Raw genomic sequence first — 15,360 nt, forward strand, 5'->3', positions numbered from 1 at the left:
CAATAGTTTTCCTGTGCATCGCATGAGTTTGCGACTAGTAAGAAACAAAAGTATAACTTGTAGAGTGGATTATATTCACTTCGGATAAATATCAAATTCACCGAGTTATGGTAGCATGTCATGAAGAAACTTTTATGGGTAGCGTCATAAACTCATAATGAGCTAGCGACTGGATATGCAACGTTCGGGAAGTTGTCAAATCTATCACATGCACACACACACAAAAACAAAAAAAAAAAAAAAAAAAAAAAAAAAAAAAAAAAAAAAAAAAAAAAAAAAAAAAAAAAAAAAAAAAACAAAAACAAAACAAAGAAGAAACAATTAAAGAAAATAACCACAATTTTCATCATATTATAGTACTAAGAATTTGAATTTATGTATTTTTAAACAAAATTTATTTTAAAACTAACACAACAATTTAATAAAATGATCTTAAACTTGCGTGTTTGGTAACTTTTGAAGTGAAATAAATGGTATTATAAGTAGGCTCTGGTTATATGGATTTCCTTAGGACATTTGTTAATGCACAATTTTAGATGGTGTCAGTGGCGGCTTTAAGAATTTTTCTTAGAGTGTTCTTTAAGAAACATAAATTATACAATCTAATAAAAAGAGAAATTCATATATTGACAACAACAACAATAAAAAAAATATGCAAATACATAAAGTTATAATTGCCTTCTACGAGTTTTCATATTTTGAAATCATTGCATGATAGTCTCATTATCAATGCTACAAGTTACTTCTCTTTCAATGTACACAACCAAGCAATCATTCATCCCTGAATGTAGAACAAATTATGGAGCAAAATTTAATTTTATTGGCATTAAAAAAAAAAAAAAAAACTGAGGGTATTCCCAAATTTTTCTTGAAGGGTAAACAAATAAAAATTTTAAATTATTATATATAAAAAAAAAATTTCAGGTCAGGGTGGTCCTGGGACCACCCTAGCCTTAAGGTGGTGCTGCCCTGGGTGGTGTGAGGTTTCATTGAGTATCAATAGTCATCACCAACATATTGTATTTAAGATTGTTAAATTATACCCACAAGCAAAAGAAACATAAAACAGAATATATAAAAAATAATACTTGAATCCAAGGAGAATCCCTATAATCAACCAGAAAAGAGAGAGAAAACCCTTTGAAAAGTTGTTTAAGCCATTAATGTCGGTGTGATTTGAAGCCTAAAATTGAATTAATCCAAACTAGCAAGTGTATCAAAAAAGAAATAATTTAATTTAATTATTTGTAAAAATATTATGTTAAATAGTGTATGCGTTATTAAATTTTTTTTTCTTTTGATAAGTTTTATGTAATGAAACTTATAACATATTACGCATATATATAAAAACCAAAATTATAATATTTAAACCGATATTTAATAANTTTTTTTTTTTTTTTTTTTTTTTTTTTTTTTTTTTTTTTTTTTTTTTTTTTTTTTTTTTTTTTTAAGTTTAGTTTTAGCTATAGCTGTTCATGGAGGCTTATATTGGTGTTTTTTATGGAACTCGAGTTCCATGCAATTTTTTTTTTTTTTTTTTTTTTTTTTAAGTTTGATCGCCCCATACTCAATTTTCTACAAATCGAGTTTTACATTGAAACCCGATTTTGAGAAAATCGATTTACAAAAGAGGGGCATTTTCCTAATTAGTTTGAAAAAGGGGGCAGAAGGCTGTATAATTTGCGTGAAAAGGGCAGTTGCCGATTTGACCTTGTTACAAGGTAAATTTTGCAATCAAGAAATTGCAGAACAATAGATGGTGTGGCTTGAAGGTACAATGATAGTGGAAGTCAATGTATAGAAGCTTTATGTGCAAGAATAGTAGAAGGAAATGATAAATTGAAGTGCAGGCTTTAAGATTACAATGAGCTAGCAGTTTGGTGTGGATTTGGGGCTTCAAGCAATTGAGGTAGAATGTGAATTTAAAAGTCCAGTAGATGAAGTAAAGTTAGCTGGACCTACCAATTTGAGCATTGGCCACATCCGTCCTTCATGATGTTAGATTGCTTGGTTCTTCTATTAGGAATATATTTCTCTCTTATGGCTTTCTTGAACAAATGGACCAATAGAGAAGATAGCATGTGAAGCAAAGAACTGGCTAGCTTTGCTAGACGATAATGTATTGGATGGAGGAGCATCCCCCATGTATTAAGACTTTACTAAACAGTGGTGTACCTGCCCAAATGTATTTGTAGCATTTTTACTCCAAAAAATTTTAAATCAGATTTTTTCTACTAAAAGTTGTACTATTACCCCAGTCCATAAAAATCACTACTAATGTTTTTTTTGAGACCTCACTACTCATGTTTTAGTTTTAAAGTTGTAATATCTATTGGACAATATAGATATTTTGTGTTTCAATGTATTAATATTTTTCTTTTTTTTTTAAAAAAATTGTCATATTTGAATGATATAAATATTTAAATTACATTATTATAATATTGTTTTATATAAATAGAAAAGACTTTATCAAAATTATTATTATTTTTATATAAAAATACTATCAGTTGACTAATTTGAACATATACAATAATATCTTTTTTTTAAAAATGTATACCCCATTTCTAAATATACCTATAATGCCTATATTATTGAAATTTTAAACTAATCTTTTGAATATTTAACATTTTTATTTTTTAGGCCCCATAACTCTAATTAATAATACCTATTTTCTTTTATTTTTAGCCCATAATTAAAAAATTGTCTCAAATAGAATAAAATTTAATAATTTTCAAACCAAAAATTAAGGAAAAGTATAATAATTTTGAGCCCAAAACTAAAAAATAATCAATTTAAAGCTCAATTAGTCCAAAATGGACCAAATGGGCCAAAGGGGACTGAATGGACTAAAGGGGACCAAAATGGACCCAATAGATAGAATTGGACTTAATCGACCGCATTGAACTGAAGGGACTGAAGTGGACTAAGATCGACCAAAGTGGATAGAATTGGACTTAGGGGACTGAAGTGGACCGAATTGGACGAAATGGACCAAAGTGAAAGGAATGGACTAAATTGGAGCTAAGTCAACTGAATGGACAAAAGTGGACCGAATATATATATATATATATATTGTAAAACTTATATGTAGCAAAATTTGTACTAACTACAATATCACTAAAAAAATTAAATGAAAACATTCATAAGCATTATTTAAAAGATCTTATTGTTTGATTAATATTAATTTAGAAAAAGCTTAAATGACTTCATGTACTAATATATTTTGACAAAATAATTAAGTTAACTTATTTAATTATTTACTAATAGATTTTAGGATTGAAGTGGACCGAGTGAACTAGAATAGATTGAAATTGACCAAAATGCTATACTAATGTGGCTCAACAAGAGCCTAACAATTATAAATGCTACAGCAACTATGCTTCAAATTTTAGATATTAATGTTATATAAACTAGCATGTAACCCATGTAAATGCATATGCATTTAAAATTAAACACAATTTTTATTATAATGAAATAAATAATTAGTCAAATTATTAAAAAAAATAGCATGTAACACATGCATATGTATGTAACACATTTAAAATTAAACACAATTTTTATCATAAAAATATAAATAATTAGCCAATTTTTTTATAGAGAAAGTAAATGTAATTAGTCACATATTAAAATTCTTAACTAAATTTAATACTACTTATGATCATTGTTTTTTCTAATTTTTAATAAGATAGAATGTGTGGTGATCTTTGTTGTGTGGTGATTTTTATTGAGTATATGTGATTACTTTTTCTATTTATTTTATTTTTATAGTTCATTAATATTATATTCTTAGCATTTTGCACTCATTAAGTCGCTTGACATAAAGATTAAAAAACTTATGTAGAAATATGGCACAAACTTAAATGGATAATTATGATGTGGTTCCCACATAGATTTAGACACAGAACGAAACTGGATTCTAATTTCAAATTCTAATTGAACTTTATGTGAGATGAAATGCTACATATATATATATATATATATATGTAGCATTTCATCTATCAGCTAAAGCTAAATTAAAAATGGTTCAAACACAGCCAATAGAAATACCATTGAGCAATTTGATCAGCGTCTATGTTATCCAATAAACAATCTACACCTCATCTCATTTACAAATGTCTCAATTAAGCAACCCAAATGTGTATAAATGGGGCAAATTATGTAATGGATGATAAAGTTTATAAAAGCAAGTTCAAAGTAGAATGGAGAACAACCATCTTCAGCTCCTACATGGTTTTTCAAATTCACAATATTATAAACCGGGTTAAATATGTAATTTTGCTCAACTTTTATGTCTCTCTCCTCCAAAAACACAAAAATCATAAAAATACAATATCAAATAAGATAAAAAATAATCCAACGAAATACTTGCATCATGGGATTTCAAACTATAAGTAGGCAACTTAAATTTCGATCAAACCTTAGGTGGATAAAGTGTCAAATTTCAAACCATAGATAGATAACTTAAATTTTGGCTAAACCACGGGTGGGGTAAGTTGTAATTTGCCTTTATTTTTTAACACATGCAAACATATTACTTTAGTGCGTAAATATAAAGAAGACAGTAATATGACCATCCAAGAAAACCAATGAAACCAATCGTTTTATGATAAAAACCTGGGGAGGATTTAACCTAGCAATCCTCAACATAAACAAATCCACTATGATAGATCGGAAGATTATAATAGATTTAAACCCTAAATCTAAAGTTACCTCATGTAGAACTTACTAACACGACTACGTGCAACTCTAAATCCACGGACTCTTTTATCTTAGATTTGATGAACACAAACTCCCCATTTGTGACTTTAAGATCTCACTCAAAGGTTTCAAATCACCATTAGTAGTAAATCTTTATGCAGTAGCTTGTTTCCACCAGTTCTTGATTGTAGATCTCTTGATCCAGCAGATGCTTGTTGAGTTAGAAAGTACAAAATCTCTTAAATCTCACAAGAGTAACTTACAAGACTTCCAAGGGCTTCTAAAACGTGATTAGGGTTTTCCTTTTATACCTTAAAGTGTTGGATTGAAACCCTAGACATTTTCGTGGGCTTTGGGTCTGATTTAAATTTTGTAGAAATAACTTATTTGCAATTTTCGATCAGTTGAATCTAATTTTCGATCAATCAAGCTTCATTGAACTTGAACTCTTCTTTCTACAACTTGAATGTTTTGAATCTTAATTTGTACAATCTTGAGCAATGTCTAACACCTAATCTAGACATGTTTTTGTTCTTGGTTTGCCAACATACACAAAATAAGAATCTAAACATTTAATCCTAAATATTTAGAACTTAACAAAAACCATACTTGAACAAGGGGCATGTGCTTTGGCTGAAGACATAATTTTTCTAATCCTTAGGTTGTTTTAACACATCAAAGTGAAACAAAACAAAACAAAACAAAATATACTATCAATTTCATAAATTTGTAATGAATAAATTAAATGAGACAACAATTAGGAAGAAAACATGAAGAAAAAACTTAACGAGCTTTCAAACTCACAGTCCATTATTCTTAAGCACAGATATAAAGTTTGCCACAATTTAAGTTCCCAAACATTGAGAAAGCAACCATAGCTAATTATACAAACGCACAAATAACTTACGTAGAGTAATGGCAATAGAAAAATAACAAGAATAGATGCAATCCTCAATCAAATTGTAACACCACAGTTGCCAACGAGGGTTGATATAAAGAACAGAAACAACTCCCAAGAAGAATATGATGCAAGTTACCGAAAAGCTAGTGAAGAAGACTGCTTGATCTACTTTGTGCCATTTCTCATCACTTACATCTGAGGATTGTGTTGGCATTGGAGGTGAATCTTTTGTAGTGGTGCAGTTTTTCTCCAGTGGCAGTCCACAAAGAAATGAATTTCCTTTGTAGCTGCTTGCATCAAAAGTTCCAAACTGTGCTTTCCTATCTGGGGTCCTACCAGATAAGTTGTTATAAGCAACACTGAACACTGCAAGAAAGGTAAGCTCAATCAATTCTTGAGGGATTTTGCCGCTCAAACTATTGTGAGAAAGATCCAAGCTCTCTAATTCAGTCAAGTTTGACAATGTCTTTGGAATGGAACCTGTCAATTGATTATGAGACAAGTTTAGAGCATGAATACCTTGTAGCTTTCCAAGTTCAATTGGGATTTCACCTGTTAGGTTGTTACAAGATAAATCCAAACCTGACATGTAATCAAGAATGCTACCCTTGTAAGAGCTAAGCCTATATTTGGTAACAAAATTAACTTCGACTGTTAAGTGTCCAGTATTTCCGTTAGCTAATACTCCATTGACAATAGAGACATACAGCCTATTTGAATAATAAACAAAACCAAAAGACTGAGTGTTGTTAGCAACGAAGTGTTGGAAGCAGTGAGGTATTGTTCCAGATAAGAAGTTTCTGGACAGATCAATTAAGCTTATTTCGATCAGTTGACATAACTGAGTTGGAATAGTGCCACTCAAACGGTTTCCTCTTAGCAATAAAATTCTTAAGTTGAAAGCGTTGCTGATTACACTGGGAATGCTTCCTGACAACCTATTGCCACTGATATCCAATATCAAAAGCTCAGAAATATTGAGAAAAGCCTTTGGTATTGATCCTGAAAATCTGTTCTCTTCCAAATGTAAATATTGTAAACTACTGCTGGACCATGATGGTAAAGATCCCCAAAGAAAGTTATGAGAAAGGTCCAAAAACTTGAACTCAATTTTTTCACATGGAATTTGACCTGTAAAATAATTATTTTGCAATAGGATACCGTCAGCTTCATCAAGACTTGTTCTGTTGCATATCCAAATAGGAATCTTACCTGACATATTGTTATTGCTAGCATCCAAAAGAGAAAGATGTTTTGATGATAATTCATTTGATATAATTCCAGTGAACCAATTATCACTTATTCTCAAAACCTCTAACATAGTCGAGTTAAAATCACTAGACAACAAATGGCCATCAAAATTATTATTAGATAATGCCAGCTCTATTAGCTCTAAGCAACCTGCAAGTAATTCCTTTGGTACTTCTCCAAAGAAGTTGTTGAAGGACACATCGAATCCACGCAAGATACTCATATTACCAATTGAGGATGGGAGAGGACCATTTAAATTATTATTGGATAACTTTAGATACCATGTCTTTGGTAAGACATTCCCTATATTTCCTTGAAGCTGCCCATTGAGCTGATTGTTTGACACATCCATCCAGTAAGTAAAGTTAAGACATTGTGGCAAATGAAAATTACCCGAGAAGGAGTTGTCCTTAAGAGTAGAATATTCGAGCCTCGTATTATTTCCAAATAACCAATTGGGGAACGGCCCTTTCAACATATTTTGAGAGAGATCAAGTACTCTCAAGCTATGCTGGTGAAAAAGAAATTTGGGAATTTGATTGGAGAGCTTATTCAGACTACAGTTAGATATCACAAGGAACTCCAACTGAAATAAAGGTACCCAGTCTGAATTTTCTGTTTCTATCTCCGCCTTCTTGTCCTGACATATAAATTGAAAAAATTCAAGCTTGGAATGATTAGCAAATGAGTCGAATGAGAAACCCTCAAAAATGTTATGACTGAGATCAACATGCTTAAGGAATGTAAGGCCAGCTATCAAAGATGAAATGTTTCCCCTGAACTGGTTCCCAGAGAGATCTAATAGTTGAAGAGATGTCAAATTGTATAGGCAAGAAGGTAAGGTCCCTTCAAATGAATTCCAACTAAGATCTAACTCTTCAAGTTTCTGCAGTTTACACAAACCTGCAAAAGAACCAAACTTTTACAATCTTCAACGTAATTATATCTTACTGGTAAGAATACATAGGGCCCAATCTTGCAATATTTTAGTATTTTTTATTTTATTTTATGAATATATTTAATTCAAATTTTGATTAAATACATACCTTCAGCGGGTAAAGAGCCATTAAGTTTATTTCTTCCCAAAAATAAAGATTTGAGAGAAGATAATGCTCCTATTAAAGGAGGAACAATTCCCGTGAAGTCATTCATACTCATATCTAAAACCTCCAACCTATCCAAAGCTGGCAAATCTACAAAAATAAATAAATTAATTAATAAATAAGTTGGCTAAGAAAAAATCATGTGTGTTATATATATAACTCGTGTAATGTTCCGGAAAGTTTAACATAATACATTATTTTATTTTATTTTTGTGTGTGGCTAAATATGACAACTGATAATTATGGTAATTATTTATAAACTTTTATATATTGAGTTTTTGTTTCTTTTTCATAGTGCACTCTTCGCAGCTCTTTCTTATCATCTTTTTCATCTTCCTTTTATTTCCATTTTTATTTTTTACCACCGCTCTCTAACCTTCTCATCTTGCTTCTTCCCGATTCATTTTTTTTATTTATACTCATCAATTTCTGACTCAGTCCATTTCCCCACCATTAGATCCACCTATTTACCCCGGTATTTGCCATCAACAAAACCCACTCTCAATTTCGGTCCGGAATCAAGTTTTTGCCTAGATGACAAAATTCTGGTTGGAATGCAGTTAAAATTTGAACTAATTCAGAATGAGGGAGTCATTTGGTCCGGAGTCTCCGGACTACTATTGAAACAAAATAGAATTAAAAAAAAAAAAATTCTATAAGTAAAGGAACTATCCTAAGCAAGAAGAAGTGTCATAAGGATGAGGAGGAGATGAAATTCATAAAAAAATGTCCCAATTCTAAGCTGTGGCAGCCTCATGTACGCTATGACAAGCAGAACGCTAGATATTTGCCATGTGATGGGACTAGTGGGTAGATATTAATCTAATCACGGTGAGCACATTGGTAGGTAGTTAAACGGATTTTTAGTTGTCTCCAATGCACTATGGGAGCGTTTAGTTTAGTCTCCAATGCACGGGGAGCACATTATTGTAATCTTAGATTCATGCAATCACATTACCTTGATGTGACATTATCATGTTTGGTTATTAAATTACATTTCAATCATAATCCAAGAATGTAATATTCAAATAATTGATTCATAAGCATTCTTCAAAATAATTGTAATTTTTATAATAACAAATTGATTGAAAATAGCCTCGACACCAAGAAAATGCCAAAATTACCCTTAAACCAAAAAATACTCTTGGAAGACCCAGAATGACTAAATTACCCCTAAAACATTATAATAAATAAATAAATAAATAAAAACCCTCATAAAATCTAAAAAATGACCAAAATAACGACGTAGCCTTTAAAATTACCAAAAATAAAGGTTTACGTTTTCTCTTTCTTTTTCTTTTTTTTTTTTGGATAAGCAGGTGGGTGTCTGAAAGTGAGTCTTCCAGACGCACCGAGTGAAATTTTAAAGAATTAACTCTACATGTGTTAGTTTTTAAAGGGGCCTTTTTCCCTAACGTGGCAGCATCTCCTTAAAGTTTTTGCTATTATATATAGTATTAGATACCCTAAATATAATAAAAATGACCAAAATGCCTCCTAAAACCTCAAAATGACAAAAATAGTCTCGTAATCAAATGACCAAAATACCCCTGAAATCACTAAAATGATCAAAATACCCCTGAAATCTCAAAACGACCAAAACTACCTCGAAATATCTTAAATGACCAAAATAGCTCCGAAATCTCTAAAATGACCAAAATACTCCTAAAACCACTAGAATGAGCAAAAAAAATCCTGAAACCTAAAAAACGACCAAAATACCACAAAAAATATAAATGAGTAAGTGTGTGTTTGGCATGAATTATTTTTGCCAATTATTTTACTATCTAGCTTATTTTTACTACTGTCTTACTGCACTTTTTGGTGCTTTAATGGAGGATCTTCAGTAAGCTAGATTAAGAAAAGACTCAGGGAAGTTGGTTGTTAGTTGAAACTTGGAGGGCTTAAGCACACAGGGAGAAATAGGTTTGGAGGGTTTATGTTCATCCATGTACTACAACTATTCATTCTAGTTGAGATTTCTAACGGGTGATTGGGGGAGAGGTAGGCTTGGAGGGTTTATGTTCATCCATGTACTACAACTATTCATTCTAGTTGATATTTCTAACAGGTGATTGGGGGAGAGGTTTTTACGCCTGGTGCTCGGGTTTTCCTCTTCCTAAACATGTTTTGGTTTTTAGTGTGGTTTGCTTGCTTTTCCCTCTATTTCCATTACACTACTATATTGTCTTGCTTTGTGTAGTGTAGCTTGTTTTGTTTGAAAATTGGTTAAGTCATTTATAATTGGACTAATATGTTTAGTTTAGGTTAAAATTAATTAAGCCGTAAAAAGCTTGCTTTAGGATTCTAAATACTTGCTAGGGTTATATAGCATCTTTCAGTTTGCCTATACATACACCTAGGCATTCATTCCGATATTACACATAATTTTTCTCTCTACAAACTCTATCCTATAGTATGTGATTCACACCCTTGTTACAGGACAACTATCCACAAAAAGGACAAACTAAAAAAAGAAGTAAATAAAATAAATAAATTGGCAAGGAACCATTGAAAGCCTCTAAAATTTAGGACCTCCTAGCTTCTTTGATTTGCAAAATCTGCAGCAATAAGTATATAACATGAATCTGAATTTGGTAAGAATAGGATGTAAAACTCATGTTTTATACCATCTAATAAGAGATTTTCACATCAACATTTTACTTAAAATTCAATATATCCTACCACACCTAATAAAACCTCAATAAACTCTTAATTTGGTTGGATTTATATACAGGTATTAAAATTGATTGGGTGCAGTTATGCTTATTTTTAAATATGTGATAAGATGATGTGACATGTTGAGATTAGAATGGTGAGTTTTACACTATATTCTTACCAAATTTAATCTTTCTTTTTTTTTGAGAAACAATTACCGAATTTAATCTCATATAACATATTTAGAAGAAACATAGAATTTTGTATTGCAACGTCAAATATTAAAATAATACCCAAAAAAAAAAAGTAGAGCTCTCAAGTCCGTGCGAAGACGAAGAAAGACATGGCAATTGTTAACTTCTTCCCAAGCAAGTCCATGCGACGTGTGTGCAGCCCATATGTGCTTATTTTTGGAAGACCAAACAACTTTAACTTTTAGTGGTCCCCAAGACCACTCTTCTCAATTTTTTTTGAAATATAATATTTTCCTCATTTCTTCTTTCATTTTCTACTTCATTTTCATTTACACTTAAAGTGCTGCGTTAGATCTTAATAAACGTTATATAGACTTAAGATTTTTATTATATATTTTATTTTTTTAAGAGTTGAGTTTATTATTATTATTTTTTTTTTAAAAGGGGATTTGCATGTCCCACGGTACATTTGAGTAAACCCATAGGTATCACCAGCCCGAATCGAAGCCCGAAGACCCTGAACTCACACACCCCAGGTTCTATTGGTTTCTAGGACTTACCAGAAATTTTATTAATTATTTATTGTGATTGTAAGAACCCAAAGAATTTTGCTTTACCTTGGTCATAAAGTGGGCCCTTCATAAAATTCGAATCCAATTTCAGAGACTTAAGCGCCGATAGTGCACCCAACGATCTTATTATCCCTTCGTTGAAGCCATTTTCCCCTAAGTCTAGGTGCTCCAGCTTTCTTAGCTTCGACAAACTTTTGAAATCTGAATGTTGACCATAAATCAGTTCAAGGTATATTCAACAATAATTGCTCCAAACATGAGAGCCTTTTAAATGGGACTATTGTACTTTTGAGAAATAAGGTAATAATACAGGTAATGGAGATGCATGATTAAACTGCGTATTGACCATAAAGCATTCAATTTAATTACATCATTGCTTTGTAAATATCAACTAGTAACGTTGGTTAAATCAAAATCGAATCTTCTCTTTCTCTGTACCTTGAACTGTTAGGGAGCCAGTGAGGGAATTGTATCTTAAATCCAACATCTCCAAGTCTTCGAAAACCGAAAGTTCTTAAAAAAAAAAGAAAATGATGTGAAAAGTAGCAATTGTTTAGAAACTTCGAAGATATTATGGAGAATGGGCATACCTTTGGCAGGAAAGGATCCTTTGACTTCATTGTAAGAAAGATTCAGAGCTTTGAGTGACGTAAGTAACCTCAATGATGGTATGATACTTCGATTGAAAAGGTTAAAATCAAGATTTAACCTCTCTAGCTTGTTCAATCTCAATAAAATCTGGGAACCTATGATAAGATAGCAAGAAATTGAAATAACTATAGATAAAATATGCCACCACCTCAAAATATAGCATGTACAGCATTTACAAGTTGGCACAATAAACTACTAATTTTATATGAAAGATAATCTCTAATCAAAATATATGATGTACAAAAGATCAACAAAATGCAAAGTAAATAAGGGGATAAAGCATTTGGGTACTAAAGAAAAATTAGAAAACTAAAATAGAAGTATATGTTGAACACACAGTTCAAAAAGTGCATTATTGGAACTACCTTGACAAGACATAAAATTCCTTAGACAACACTGCACTACTGATACCAAATAGGAATTAAATTTTGGAATTAATAGTGAATTTCCTTTAGCTACATGCCTTAAATATAACTCTATTAGAATCACTAAAGAATTGTCATGTATTATTTTCTCAAAAATAATATATCTGAGTGAGGCTTTAAAAAAAAAAAAAAAATCGTATAATCTATTTGTAACGCAATTATTTTATATGAGATACTACAATTTTTAAAATTTCCTTATAAACGATTAATTTTTAGAGAACAAAATCTTTAAAAAATTTAATTTTAGTTATCAACATAGTTTCTTCCCTGATGGTGATAGCACGAGATATAATATAGTGCAATAAGATTGTTAACAACTTTTCGGGAAAACAAAAAACTCTAAGATGACAAGTTGTTTAGTGCATTAATAACCAACACTCCAAAAGCTCAAATTGGAAGTCTGGAGTTAACCTTAGCATGCCCTCTTGTTCTTAGGTTAGTGGACGAAATAGTTATTTAAAATGAAAAAAAAAAAAAAAAAAAAAAAAAAAAAAAAAAACCTCAAACCTCAAGCAATCTTGTTAATTAGCAAAGTACTATATAATTTGCTTTTCCTATGAAGAATATATATATATATATAACACATATATTTATAAACACTGCCACCCATAGGCTACCAAACAACTCATTGCTGATATTAAGAAACGAATAAAAAGATCCATTAAAAAAATTAAAAATTAATTTAAAAAGAATAAAAGAAAAGGAGGAGGCTAGATTAACATACCTTCATTATTCTCAATCCAACCATTAATCCCATTAAAGTATAAATTAAGACTTCGGAGCTCCTTGAAAGTCTCAAATAGAGAAACGTTTAGAAACCAGGGTTCATGCGAGTAAAGAATAACATAGTAATACTCCTCAAGTCAATGGCTGTGGGAAAAGGTGGGTTGGCTAAAGCCTATTTTAATTTTTTAACAAACAAATGATATATTTTCGGTATTAATTAATATCAATATATCTTTTTGAAATTACCATTATAATTTCATAAATTACTAAAACAAATATTAATATATATTTTTTACTCATATCTACAGTACCATACCAATATATATTTTAGCAAAATAAAAAGAAATTTTGAAATGATTTATCGTTTACGTTTACCGAAAAAAAAAAGAAAAAAAGTTTGAAATGGTGTATAGAGTACCACCCACACCCAGTCAACTAGTGTAAAGTCTGTAATCCATAAATCTTTAATTATAAATCTCCACACGTTTTGCTTTCAAGTCTTGTCACTTTGCTGCGTCCTGACTGACTGCTAGTTTCTAGTTTCTACTTTCACGGGAGTGCACCCAAAAAAAAAAAAAAAACTTTGGAGTTTAGGGAAACACACACAAAGAAATAACAAGATAAAGAGGAAAACTAAAAAAAAAAAAAAGATAAAAGAGGCCGTATGAACAGAGGCTAACGAAATGAAGAAAAAGAAGAAGAAATGCAAAGTGGATACAACACAAAGAAGAGGAGAGACCGATTTAAGAGAGTGGAGATGAATCTTGAAATTTACAGTTTTCTGAGTTTTTTTTTTTCTTCAGTAACGATCTATTTGTTGGCCGAAACTGATATTACCATAGGATAAATTGCAGTCATTACAGATAATAAGAAACAGAAAGATGATATATATTAACATTACCTTTATGCTCAATCCAACCACCAATTGCATTAAAAGATAAATCAAGACTTCTTAACTCCTTGAAACTCTCGAATAAAGAAACATTTAGAAACCAGACCATATATTCGAAAAAGCCAAGTGGATCCATTTCAGTATGGAATTCCCAGTCCCAGATATTGTGGAGAGAGAGATGGGTCACGTGACCGGTGGTGGAGTTGCAGGTGACTCTCTCCCACTCACAACACTCACTCTTGTGGTCATCCACCCATGAAGGGAGAAGAGGATCTCTGATGGTCTTACTGGGGGTGGACCTCACAAACTCCTCCTTGATTTCTAACAGACCCATCCTCTCTTCATCAAAGCAACCTCTGTGACCATGAAGATGAACTAGAACTATCAAACCCCACAGTAAGCACTTCACCAAGGACCGTCCCATTGTGAATATCTAGAAATACTCCTCTAATTTTTTGCTAGACTAGTTTATATATTAGTTAGGAGAATCAAGTCAAGTCAATGGCTGTGGAATAAAATGGAGAACGAAGGTTCATTATGGGTTGGCGAATAAAGGTGGGCGGTGGCATTTTAGTTTAAGTATTCGGATAGCAATTTGTTTTGGAGCATTTTAATCTTTTCTTTTCTCTTTTCAATTGTCAATAGCCTTGAAGTTGAACTGAAATTTTTTGGTATTTTTAAAAAACACATTTAGTGCTTAAAATTCAAATCCACTCTCCTTCACTTTTTGAATTATAAATTAAAAAAAAAAAATACTCGTAAATATATATATATATATATATGGCTAATATAAGAAAAAACAAAATTAGCTTCAAACTGCATTGGAGTCATCTTTAAAAAAACAATCACAAAAATGGACTTAGCGTTAAAGGCTGTATTTTAACGATGTCGTGATATGGAATAATGCATTAAAGGTAACTAAGAGAAGGTCTTAATTTCAACATTCACATGGGCTGATGGCTTTAATTTCAACTTGATGGAGACATGCCGTGCAGGGTACCCCAGATCGCATTTCCAAATTCCATGTCTCGAGTAATAATTAGAATATTAGATGAACATGCTGTCCTGGTTAAGAAATGAATATTGAGAAGTGAGAAAAGATAAAAATTTGTGGAATGCACAGATTTTCTGTAATTCTAATATATTTTACTTTATATATAGTATTTTACTTTTTTTTTTTTTTTTCTTTAGAGTTTCAACCTATAGCGTCCGCTTCTGATAATTGCTCTATCATTAGACCAAAACACCAATCGATTTTTGTGTAATTGGAGATTGAATCCCAGATTTCT

At 31.2% G+C, this 15,360-nt stretch overlaps 1 protein-coding gene across 1 annotated transcript; it reads right to left on the reverse strand.

Annotated features, from left to right (window-relative positions):
• Positions 1–5,511: 5,511 nt before the first annotated feature.
• LOC112018061 (receptor-like protein 13) lies at positions 5,512–14,745 on the reverse strand. Its single transcript, XM_065779353.1, has 6 exons — positions 14,081–14,745; positions 11,968–12,123; positions 11,816–11,890; positions 11,423–11,578; positions 7,897–8,043; positions 5,512–7,753 (listed from the first exon to the last, which is right to left on the reverse strand). Exons 1-6 carry the CDS (start codon positions 14,493–14,495, stop codon positions 5,577–5,579), a joined length of 3,126 nt encoding a protein of 1,041 aa, XP_065635425.1. The 5' UTR covers positions 14,496–14,745; the 3' UTR covers positions 5,512–5,576.
• Between the last annotated feature and the right edge of the window lie 615 nt (positions 14,746–15,360).

Source organism: Quercus suber, unplaced genomic scaffold (genome assembly GCF_002906115.3).
Source record: "Quercus suber isolate HL8 unplaced genomic scaffold, Cork oak 2.0 scaffold_206, whole genome shotgun sequence".
NCBI lineage: Eukaryota > Viridiplantae > Streptophyta > Magnoliopsida > Fagales > Fagaceae > Quercus > Quercus suber.

Bases quoted from the DNA above. Each gene is read 5' to 3' on its own strand.
- LOC112018061 (XM_065779353.1), bottom strand. From the start codon at position 14,495: ATGGGACGGTCCTTGGTGAAGTGCTTACTGTGGGGTTTGATAGTTCTA. The intron at 12,124-14,080 runs GTAATGTTAATA...ATCTTATCATAG, and splicing joins TGGTTGGATTGAGCATAAAG to GTTCCCAGATTTTATTGAGA. The intron at 11,579-11,815 runs GTACAGAGAAAG...GTCAACATTCAG, and splicing joins TGGCTCCCTAACAGTTCAAG to ATTTCAAAAGTTTGTCGAAG.